At 33.4% G+C, this 12,734-nt stretch overlaps 1 protein-coding gene across 16 annotated transcripts in view; it reads right to left on the bottom strand.

Moving 5' to 3' along the window:
* Window positions 1-208: 208 nt before the first annotated feature.
* Window positions 209-12,734, bottom strand: part of LOC124297230 (voltage-dependent L-type calcium channel subunit beta-2) — a 75,806-nt gene continuing 63,280 nt past the window's right edge. For 14 of the 16 annotated variants that reach the window (XM_046748020.1, XM_046748019.1, XM_046748023.1 and 11 more), the window contains one exon: window positions 209-8,436. In XM_046748020.1, the coding sequence (XP_046603976.1) occupies window positions 8,243-8,436 (194 nt within the window). In that variant the 3' untranslated portion in view covers window positions 209-8,242. Of the gene's footprint in view, window positions 8,437-10,571; window positions 11,189-12,161; window positions 12,238-12,734 lie in introns of those variants that run through there. The other 2 variants (XM_046748035.1, XM_046748033.1) reach the window with 2 other exon arrangements.

The following is a 12,734-nucleotide window of genomic DNA, read 5'->3' as shown; positions in this document are numbered from 1 at the left end:
AATCCTATCCAAAAAATCCAGCATACATGATGAATCATTTATACGTAACAATAATAATAATTCTTACGATTAATAGTTATGGTAATAATCTATAATTAAATATGTACTTTGGGCTAGGTAAGCCGGATACAGATTAATAGAAATATTCATTACACGAGGAGGAGGACTTGTGGACTGGGACTTTTTATTTTCTATTTTCATCGCGTCGTTTTATTTTTTCATTTTTTTTTTTTTTTTTTTTTTTTACTTTTTACTTTTTACTTTTTATTTCCAAAGGATGACATCACAGCATTGACATATCAACATCGAAGCAACTGCACGCCGCTCACTCTCAAATCTATACACAAAATTAAAAATACTATGATAAAAAGGGCGATTTACCAAGTGAATAACAATGATGATCATCATAATAATTGATCCATTGAAGCCCTACTCTGTTGAAAATCATCGTGTCGATTCAGCGCATTCGTTTCTATACTATATAATACATGTTTGTGTACCTGAAAATCATTTGGGATAAGCTGCAACGAGAATGTCACTGACTGTTACGTTCGTGTGTCAATATCTGTTTAACCTGAGTGAAATCCAGGAAAATACATTATCGGAGTATGCGGCTGCAGTAGTATAGCACTCTTCATTAGGTATAAGATCAAATTTACAACATCTCTTTATCATTATATATATATTTTTCGATCTCAATTCCTTCAATTCGGATGAAATTAAAATATCTCACCGATAGATATAGACACATCTTTCGGTACGTATCAATACTATAATTGACTATAAGATAACGAAAACAACCCAATGATAACGAAAACGACAATCATGATGATAACAATAACAATGATAATAATAATAAAAGTTTTAATGGTAATAATAATAACAATAAACATATAATTGATACAAGATATTTTATACTAATATACATATAACTAACCATAAATTTTATAACTTCTCTCGTATATCAACAGTCGTAATCATTTCGTCGAATATAATAATGAAACAATTTTCAAACGCATGCTACATATAGCACTTGAACATCAAATCCTCTTCTTGTACATAATATGTTATGTTGATCCAATGAACCAGCCGAACAGAAGACGAAACGTCGAGGAGTCATTGCGTTAGCTGACCCGTTTAATTTTGAAATATCCTAGAATAATTACAACGTTACCCGATAGCCTTTCATTCATTTATTTATTTATTTTTTTTTTTTTTTCTTTTTTCAACCTTTTTTCATATTTTTTAAATGCTTTCTTTGTTATACATTTGTTTTTTTTTCCATTTACTCAAGTCAAAAAGTGACACGCAGAAATCACGCATGGCACAAAATATGACGACGACCCGTTGCAATGAAGTAAACGCCGTGAAATAAGATTATCTTATTTACCCAATTCATCACTTCTTGTACAAAACTCAGGGAAACAATTTACCTGACGGAAAATTATAAAATTATGGCACGGTAACGCGTGGCCACTAAGTGACGTGATTTTTCAAATTCAGCACGAATCGTCCTTTCTTACAATATTATTAATAAATACCTACTATTGTATACTTTCAACCGCGCTCGACGACACCTTTATATAATAATATACAGCCGCACCCTTAACCCGATAGTGTGTGTATCAAAAGATTGAAAATTTCAACACTTTGTCTTATGTATACATATATGTATATATTTATACCCGTACCTGGATAATTACCGGTGGCAATAATGCAGTGGTCACGTAATTAATTATACAGACGCTTTCGTAGAATGCAAATTACGAAAAATGATCACGCGACAACAAAAACATACCTACCAAAAATGGCAGCCAACACGCAACACATAATTTAACCATTTCCTCGTGTATACATATAATGTATTCATTCATTTACGTCGATGAATTAACAGCGAACTTGCACCGACGCGACGTTCAGTTACCGTTGGGCCATATTTCTCTTTCGTAATTTTATATGCACAAATCCATATCTACCCTACATACATATTACATGACGAATTTGATCGATAAATTATTTTCATCATACTTCTTTCCTCGTTTATAAGTTCATTATATTCACAGATTCGTCCGATTTAAAAAGGTATCAATCATATTAAGATCTATATATATGCGAGAATTGATATACCTACACCGTGTGAAAGATATTTGGCATAAGTTTGACTATGTCCCAAAAATTTCAACGCCTTATCATACACGAATACACGGCTGAGTATTTCTTCGATAAATAAAGTCGGTAATGAAATTGACAATAAAAATGAGGAACACAAAATATCTAGTAAAGCAGCAGGTTATCTAGGTACAGTATCTGGAAAATCATATTATCTTTTTATAATACATTTTTCTCCACAAGGGTCTAACTTAATTGTTTATCAGAATATTTCCAACGAAATTTGTTTAAAGAACTTGGTCTAACTCGTACCTGAGTCTGTCGATGCTAAACCGTCGCTTATGCTTTAAAAGGATCCATTACAAGTCACGTGGTATGTGTGATATATATGTATATACGTATATATGTATATATTTTTGTATATATATATATATATATATATACATATAATGAAACGAACGGACTAGTTGCGGGAAATTTTTAATTAGCATCTAATGAGTTGATTGGATAATTTCTGCATCACCCGAAAAGTAGGTACAATTATAAAAAACCTTCTCACGGTTTTCAGGTATTGCGGAGTTGATTGCTTCGATTTGTTTTTCATTCAACAGACAGGTGTAAAGCCTAAGTTAGCTGCTGTGTACGCCTTGTTCGCAATTGTTGAAAGCTGAAAGCTCATTGTCAATTCTGTAATCAATGTACATTGTGGAAATGATGATATACATAATAAACCGCAAGATTGCGTACGTACGCCACCGTCCACCTTGGACCTTCATTAAAGCTTGTATCACACGGGATTTATAATTAATGTGTATGTATGTACGTATGTGTACATAGTATTGTACATACCTACGTGACGTAGTACACATATACATGTAATTAATTATAAACATTATCTTGTAACAGTACAATACCTCAGCGTTTGTAACCGTTAAATCAGCCATTTACCCTAACACTGCTGGACTTTCATCTATATTTGTATATTGTATTAGATAATAATCTTCATCTATACGAAAATTTTCATATATAATTACAATCTTATTAGGAGACGGTATGAAATCAATGAACCACATTATTTAATAATCGATCGCGTATTATACTCGAGAATTTCTTATCTACGATTAATGTAAACCTTCGTAAAACCCTACACCTAAGCATAAATAATATTAATAACAACAACAATACCAATAATCACAATGATAGTAATATATAATAGAAGTACCAATCATAACGATAATCGTGTTAATAAACGTAACGTAATAATCATAATAATGTACCAAATTGTTATACATGCATATTTATGTATGAACATGAAAACACATGTATGTTAGTATATGCTAAAAGGGTTGACGAAATTTTATACATTTTAAGCTTGCAGCAGCTGTCGGCAGCGAATTCAATTCTGCAAGTTTCCGAATGTTCTACTATTATATGTGTGTGAAAATTTAAATTATACAAAAAAAAGTAAATTATACAAAAAAAAGAAAAAAACTGTACATGGTATAAATTGAAAATTAAATGCTTGATGTGTATCATACATAAAATATGCGCAAAATACGTAGAAGACGTGTAAGTGAAAAAGGCGTACACGAATTATGATCGAATATTTCGTACAAGTAGAATTCAAACTTCGAATTTTATACGTGTATACCTTATACATATATACGGTGTATTTCATCTCAACTCGTCCTGGGTCTGACCCTTTGCCAGACTAATTGGACTCACTGATTCTTTTCATGTTTTTATTTTTTTGTTATATCTTCCGAACGATTGCTGAAAAAAGATGAGAAGGAATCGGTGGTTCACTTTGGCTCAGCGTTTAAAACTTTGATATCTGACGTAGCATTTTGCAAAAGTAATTTATATTTCCAAAATCATGTTTAAATAAATACGTTAATTTAGAAAGATTTCACACAGTTTAAATCGTTCGGAAAATATGCGAATTAAAACTGAATGCCTTCCAAAGTCAGGATAATCATATCATTAGACCTAGGTCGAATTGGCATGGAATGTACCATATGTATATATATCGTATATACACGCAGAAAATTACCGCACGCTAACCTAAATTTTGCCTATTACATCTTTCATACCCTAATACACACTAATTTAATTATACGATTTTTATTGAAATTCGCGCGGGTTATTCATGAATATTCTGCGGATAGATATTTTCGTACAACACTGTTAATAATTTCGTATAATTTTGTGTAGAATCTTACAGGTTGTGTTGCAAAAAGCCTCAATTTTTTCTCGACCAGTCCAAATTCCATATTCTATAAAAGGATTTGTGTAAAATTTGCCCGAAATGATATGGAATTAAAACTGTACTTGAGAATACCCAGACATTTTTAACGGTGTAAAATAATGCTAGTTAATAATATTGTATTTCATTGTAATAAATGATATATGTATATTGTAAGTACGTATAAATATGTATACGTATACAATATTCATGCGACAGATATTTTGAATGATAATAATAAATCTCGATTGTTAAATTCATTAGCTTCATTATTATTATAAGAATTATATATTTGACGCGATGTTCATGCGCCGTGAAAATAGTCGACGATATTTAAACGGGATAAACGTACGCCGGATAGAGATGATTAAATTTCGTCCTAGTTTCTCTATTATCCTCGTCATTATTATTATTATTATTATTATTATTATTATTATTATTATTATTATTAACATTGTTAATAATATTACTACTATTACTATTATTACTGTTATTATTTTTCATTATTGTTATTCTGTTAATTTTTATCAATTGCAACAGCTGGTATTTTCGCGGGGGATTACGATTAGCCAGTTCGGTTAAATTGTGTGAAATTTCTTACAATATTTACATTACCCCTGCACTATAGCAGATGATATAATATCTTTATATATATAAATGATTTCCAACTAATTTTCATGCTATAATTATGTAGTAGTAATTTTTTTCTGTTTTATGTTTATCGTTCATTTTCTTATGCATTATGTATTCATGTGTCTAGTACAATTTAGCAGCCTCGCGTTATATAAATATGTATAATAATATACATTTTCGACGCAGAATTCTCAAATGTATAAATTTTACTTTTTTGTCTAATCGTTAATTCTTTATTAATTTCCTGTATTTTGCCTACGTATATTTTTATTCATTTAACTAGTTTTTATACAATAACAAAATAAAATAATAGTCACCCTAGCGTTATTACTTCTTAATTTGGATCCAGCTCCAAACATTTTCTTGGCTTTTTTTTGTTTATCTCGTCCGATTAATCATGTTACGTAATTTTCTGTCTACTTGTATCTGAATACGGCAATCTTTGAGTTTTTTATTTTTCGTCTATTATCTTCCTCTACGTTATACCGTTATATATATATACGTTATTTTTTACCATTATATTTCCCCTCGCTTTTGTTTATTCATTTTCTTTTTTCAACAAAATCACCTCGACATTTTACTTTGCAATTCAACTGTAAGAATAAAACTGGGTGAAGGTATATAATTTGTATTCCTGTTTAAACATTAATCGGGCATTATAGCACTGGGCTTCTGTATATCATCAATTCGACGACTCAGATCAACAAAACCTCATTTCAGATTTCGATTCAACAAAATCCAACAACATTGTACGTCTAAAGTGATCTCCGAGGACATACGATGTTTTCGAATGAAATGCTGAGATACGATGTTTTTGAACCATATTCGGAGGTGGGATTTTGTTGATCACAGCCGTCGAATTGTATGAATTGTTTTCGATCACTGTTATACACGAATAAAAACATTCAGTACCTAGTGAATTACGTATATCATAATTATATACGCGAACGAAACAATGGCCGATCACTCAGGCATAGAGTAGTGATATTTTTGTGCTCTGCGAGTGAGGGGAAAAATAAAATACGGCGATAAAGTAATAATTGTGAAGACGGTTCCTAAATTCGCGAATGGAAAGTGTTATAATTTTGCGTATTAGTATGATTACATTAAATTCATCTACGATAAATCGAAGCCAAGATATAATACATGTATAATATATGCTTTGTTTATGTATAAAAGTGTACAAGAAAAATACTGTCATCTGCTATCATTTCGTTTGTTTTTCTTTTCTCCCAAAGTATATCATGTTTTATATTATTTTATGTTACATACCTATTATAATGTAACAAATTTTATGATCATATATACTTGAGCTGGTGAAAAACGTTTTTCTTTTTCAGCTTTATATATAATATATTATAATATTAATATTTAAACGTGATTTTTTTTCTCAAATTATTTACTACCTACATATATGCATTTTTTCCGGAGCACGTTATGTTCCACATAATAATTATAATAACGATGAATTGTACACGGTATTGTACATACTCTGACTCCTAACGATGATTAAACACGTGATTTCAGCGAAGCTTTTCGTCAGTTTTCAGCAGACAATCGTCGAGCCTTGAAATGTAAAATCCTAAAATCCACAGCGAACCAATGAGTGATTCTTTGTATCAGCCGAGCTATGAAAGAAGCCCTCAATCCAATTTCGGAAATATTTGACCTGGAGCGAATTTGTTTTGTATAGATGAACATTCATGGATATGGGAAATTTTGTGTTTTCATCTTTTGTTTTGTTTTCTTTTATTGAAATTTATACCTACCATATTATCAGCGACGTTCAATGTGATATGTTAATACACGCTGTATTAGCCGATTTAATAGGAGAAATTGGAAAAGCCTTATTCAAGGAATAAAAATGGATATGATCATCCGCAAAAAACAATCGAAGAAAATTTGTGTACCGTACGAATGAATTCCCAGCGAAACTTGAGGACAATTACAAGTTTAGTTCGATCGCGTGCTGAAAAGCAATGAAAACATCCACGTGTATGCGTGTGTACAGGTGTTGGGGTCCATGGAGGAGGTGTAATTATTTTATGTTTGATTCTACGATGTAGATAAATATAGTATAATACATATTATATATATGTAACATATACAATACCGCCATGTTTCGAGCGCGTGCGTATCAATGTATATACATATGCACAAATATATATTATATGTATACGGAGATAGGGGCCCTACCGAATATACGTATATTATTACAATAGTTGAAAAATTTGAAAAATTTCTCCACGAATAAAAATAACGAATTTATATATTTAACACGATATCGTGACCGCGTCGGCGCTGCGCGGCACAGGGACGTAGGGGCAGGGGGTGGGGGTGTGGGGGTGGGGGGGGATGGGGGCCCCAGGGCTCTGATTGACCTTTTTTCTTTTTTCTTCATTTTTTCAGCAGACCCGAACTCTATGACATCCGTAAATATGGGTTCTCGTTTTTCGACCTGACATACTTCGGAAGGTTGATATAATACCAAACGATAAAAACGAACGTATATATGGTTGATTTCAATTACTCGCCATTTTTTACACCTTCGATTTCAATTCTTTCGGAATTGGTTGCTAAAGTAAAAACAAACAAATATTCATAGCCGAAGATCGAATGATTCGTTGGCCGATAGCGACGACGATGCGCTCGATGTTACATCAACTTCTAAAATAGGTAAAGAATCGTACCGACCGTCTAATATCGGTACACATTGGCGAGATATTCGGGAGTGCTCTGGGAATCCAAGGCGTCAAAGTCGAGGGAATCTACCGTTGACGATCATGTCGACAATCAAGAACGAAAAACGTCATAAAACGTGGCAAGAATACAAGGTTCGAGTATTTACTAAATAAATCTAGATTAAGCCGTATAATCTCTTTCATTTTTAACATCTAGTGCTGGAATAAACAATATTACGTAAAAGAGAAATTACAAATGTCATAAGAACTGGCTGGATAACTTGGTTATAAAATCGCGAAGATGATTCCCGCGGCCCGTTAACCACCCTGGACTCCCGCATTGCGGATGATTGAAGCGAAAATTTTGACAGGGATGATTGCATATCTAAGTACCGTAACTTTGTCCATTTAACGCGATGGGTATCGTGCATAAAAATATTGGCATATTTTTCATGTTCTTGTATCTTCCTCCGTTTCTTCTTTCGTTCTTTCTTCCTTTCGTCTTTCGGAGTCAAAGCGCCGTGGTACGAAGATGGGTACAGCGTAGCAGAGGCGGGCCCCGGGGCACCAGCTCCTAGATGGCATTTAGCGCTCGAGAGTCCTGATGCGGCTGACGACGTCTCGACGTGCTGTTGTTGTAGTCGACGCTGCCTGTCACGTAGTTGTCCTCTTCGGGATAGTCGTGGTCCGATCGTTCGCGGTCCAATCGCTCTAATCTCGAGCGCCGCGTTCCCGTCCCGCCGTGACTACCGCCGTAAGACGAGGACCCTGGATGAGGGAGGGAAAAAAAAAATTAGAAAAAATCATCTACCAAGGTGCTGACAAGAGGAAAATGAGGCGATCGCGGTACAAAAAGGTATTGCAATGATGCTTTTACAACAGCGTCGATGCAGCAACATCGAAAAATGAGGCCAAAATCTCTCGCACTGATAAATTACTCTCCACAAAACCAACGAAAGAAAAAATAATAAATAAAAGCAAAATGCATTTCATGTATTTTCAGATATTGCTGCTGTAACGATCGCATGTTTTGTTATAGAAGATGAGATTATTCGTTCAAGATTGTTTTCTTCTAAAAATCGAATTGAGTGACAAAAAAAATTCAAAGATTGATTTACTAGGTTTCTTTGCCATTTTTAGCATTACTTTCAAACGTTTCCGAAACATCATTGCTGTTTATGGGTGTTTTTTTTTTTTTTTTTTTTGACACATAATCGATAATAGGGACTTCTTATTTTGCATATCGCATACTACGGACTTTCCAGAAAGATGCAAAAAAAGAACAAAAATTATTTCCAAGCAAGGACACGAATATTCTATAAGAATTTATTATTTCCTGCATTAAAATTACTACAATTATCAATATCTTTGTGACGCGTGTAACCTTGATTGAAAATAATTGTTGACAAATGTGAATAATTAGAAGGGTGAAAACAAAATGAAGAAATCGATCAGTCTCAGACAGGAAAAGACTAATCTAGGAAAAATCTTATAGAATTGCAGTTGGTCAATAGTAATTAATAGAGGCGATTTTTTTAATATTAAATTGCAGGCACACGCACACGCAGACACGCACATGCAGTAAGAAAATATAATATAAAAGTGTGCATGACGAATGAAATATTACAACAACGAATTGTACAGAGTAAAAAGAGAAAAAGGTAATATTAAAAACAAATGATTATGTAAGTAGTGATAGAGAAGAGATTACAAGTATGAAAATGTACGCAATGAAAGAAGAAAAATTATTTAAAATTAGTTCTTGAAACGAGTTCGCATTTGACGGAGTCACTGAAAGAAAAGCAAGATTCACCGGCTAACTACAACAAAATCGAAATATTACGTGTCGTATGGCGATGAAAAAAGACGACCGATTTAACTGTATAAAATGTACGTATAAAAGCATATCGAATTGTATTTTTAGACGCTGCTGTTGCTGCCATCGATGAATACGAGATTTGGAATATTTATATAAACTGGAATAACAACAAGTATAATAAACGAACGTTATTAAACAACAAAAAGGAAATTTTTACTACTGGAGATGTGAGTGAATTAAAAAAGATTACCCTTCGTATTGAAGGAAAAAGAACAATGCATGAGCCAAAAGTTCGGATCATTTATACGAGAAGAAATTGATAATATGAATTGAGAGAAACAAACATGGAACAAAGTAGTAAAATTTTGTCGGTTTTTTGTTCAATGATTAATGAAAATTAATCTAAGAATATATTGTTCAATTTGTCAACGTCTATTTCCACGGTTTCGTTACTTTTGGATGAATAATAGGAACTGTGAAAACCTCTGTATGGCTACAAAAGAAAAATTAAAATCTCTCGTCACGATCAAACCTTTTCAAAGGTTTGCACAAAAATATAGAAGATGAAAATAACTCGATAAGAATAATAATCTTAACACGAAACTTGTTGTCGTCAGGAAGTTGAAAAATATTGAAATATACCTCAAACCATTGTTTACATACTTTCTTCTAAGAAAATGTTAAGGGAATGCAAAATAAAAATCAAAAGAGAAAAAAAGAAGAAAAAAATGGTTCAGCGATAATTGATTAAGAGATTAATAATTTGAATGTCTGCGATATTGAGAGAACTAATCGTAACCGTCATGTAGTGTCAATGGAACAAAACAGACAAAGTTAGACGTTTCAAAAGAAAAGTTTTTTTTTTTTTTTCTTACAGCACGACGGTGATGAGTATTAATTTTCAAATTTCTACCATTAATAAACTATTCTAGACCCAGCTGTGTGAGATGTAGTGAATTATATGGTTTAATTAAACTATACGTAATACGTATGTAGAAGAAAGGGGGGGGGGGGGGGGGGGGAGATGTGAGAAATCGAGTACAAGAGTTTCGTTTTTTAATTTTTTTTTTTTTTTTTTTTTTTCTTTAAGGGGAACAGCGGGGCTTGAGGACTGATTTATATTTTGATCTGGACCATGCATCAAACCCGTCGTACTTACTACACGTTCGACTGATAAATGTCTCGCAAGGACGCGTCTATATTGGAGCAACGTTGAGCTCAACGAACTGGAGTATATGATCAGTTCTCGTTTCATCGATATTATTCGTACTTTTGTACTTTCATTGGTTTTTCGTTTACGTGTGAACTTGTTTCGTTTTTTCTCGTCACACCTTTCTCTGATTGTCTATTTTTCAAGTAATATGGTGCAGGTGGGCCGCGACGTCTCGATTAGCCAACGGACGACGGGCGGAATATTGCAATATTTCGACATTCTATATACAATGTATGTGTATATACATCTATTTTATTTTATTTTTTTATTATTATCGTCCCGCGACTATACGTGAAACGGGGACGTGTCCCAACTTCTGTTAGGTACGTAAATGTCATCTCAAATGTCATGTACTCAGACTCTGGGTTAACTGATTTCCCGACCAGACCTATTCGACTCAGGTTATGAGCCTGCAGACTCAGCCTCACGACTTAAGGTGACCTTGCACTGTTTTCTGATGATCCCTGTGGCAGCAACCGCCTCCGAAACTTATACGAAACAAAAGAAGATCAGGTTCAAAAGAATCACGCTTATTACATACCATCGACTCGATAGTTTCAAGAGAGAGACAAGTATAAAGAGAAGGGGAGGAGAAAAAAATTAGAAAAGAATGGAAAGAAACGGCAGAGAGAAGAAAATATTGATTATTTTTCGACGAGAGGGTCTATCTGCGCCTCAAGACGCGGTTTATATTTTAACAAATAAGCTCTTCGAAGGAAAAATTTTATTTTTTACTCCAAAGACTTTAGTCTTAAAACTAGATCCTTCCGCCTCGCGAGGATAAAGTTTTGACTCCTCGAATTTCTCAAGAATATTTTTTTTTTTTTTTTTATGTTGGGATAATGACGGACCACGGTAACGTGACGTTTTGTAAAACTTGAGTTGTAATTAATTTTCCGTCGAGAAAGCCCAGTTTTTTTTTCAAATATGCCGCTTATCGAGGATATAAATACACCCCCTCATTTGCACAATGACCAAATAAATATATTGCAGTTAGTGGTATAAGTATGGCCGAAGAACAGAGCTGAAAAAAAGTATGACACGATACCTCTTCGTTTGAAAATTTCAACGTGACGATGAAAATTGTGAGTGATACTTTACGTTGCAATCATACGAATCGAGGCATGTCATTCCTTTGGCAGCTAAATTGACACATAGCGCAGCGTGCATAACATGTAAGCTGTGTAGATCATACATATTTATATACGTATAGTATACAGAAACATGGAAAAAAAAACTGCAAGAAAGAAGAGTGAGAACGAGAAGAGATAGAATCAGTTAAAAAATGAAAAAAAAAAAATTAATAAAAAATAAAAAAATTACAAAATAAGTAAAGACGTAAAAGAAATATGTGAATTATTTCACCATTAGGTATTATAATTATGTATAACTTTGAATATGTGTAAAGAATGCGCAAAAAACAGATTGACAAACGAAAAGAATTCGAGCTTAGAAACTAACAGAAACGGAAGAGGTGTGCAACGCCGCTCTCACTGCAGCGGCGCAGGATACAAGTGTGTAGATCCGTGCATTGCGACTGTAAAAAGTTAAACAGATACGTAAAACATAGAAGATACAGGTAGACAAAGAAGGACAGACAGCAAGAGACATGAAATGGGAGATAGTGAATGTTAGAGGCAGACAGGAAATGTTAAACCACGTTTAGGTATACCTTTATAGTCCTGTGCTTCAAATTTTTCAACCAACCGATATCTAGCGACAAAAATTACCAGGTCTTTCTTATTGCCTGAAAGATATATCGCTTGAATTTCGAATGTAAATATTCCGATCAAGGCAGAAAAAATTACTGTGCTGTTAATCGCGCAATAATAATTGAAGTACTTCAATTGTTACTACGAAACTGAACTTTTTCTTTTTAGGTGATTTTCAATGCCATAGAAATTTATTCTGTAATAACTAATTCGATGTACAGGGATTGGATCCGAAGGAAAGAAGTTGAGGAAACATGCGACAATCATATACCGATATACAAGGTGTTCGGATCGAAATAGACTCGGTTGACCACGAGTGGCT

This window comes from Neodiprion virginianus, chromosome 2 (genome assembly GCF_021901495.1).
Source record: "Neodiprion virginianus isolate iyNeoVirg1 chromosome 2, iyNeoVirg1.1, whole genome shotgun sequence".
NCBI lineage: Eukaryota > Metazoa > Arthropoda > Insecta > Hymenoptera > Diprionidae > Neodiprion > Neodiprion virginianus.
This window is presented reverse-complemented; position numbering and strand designations above follow the sequence as displayed.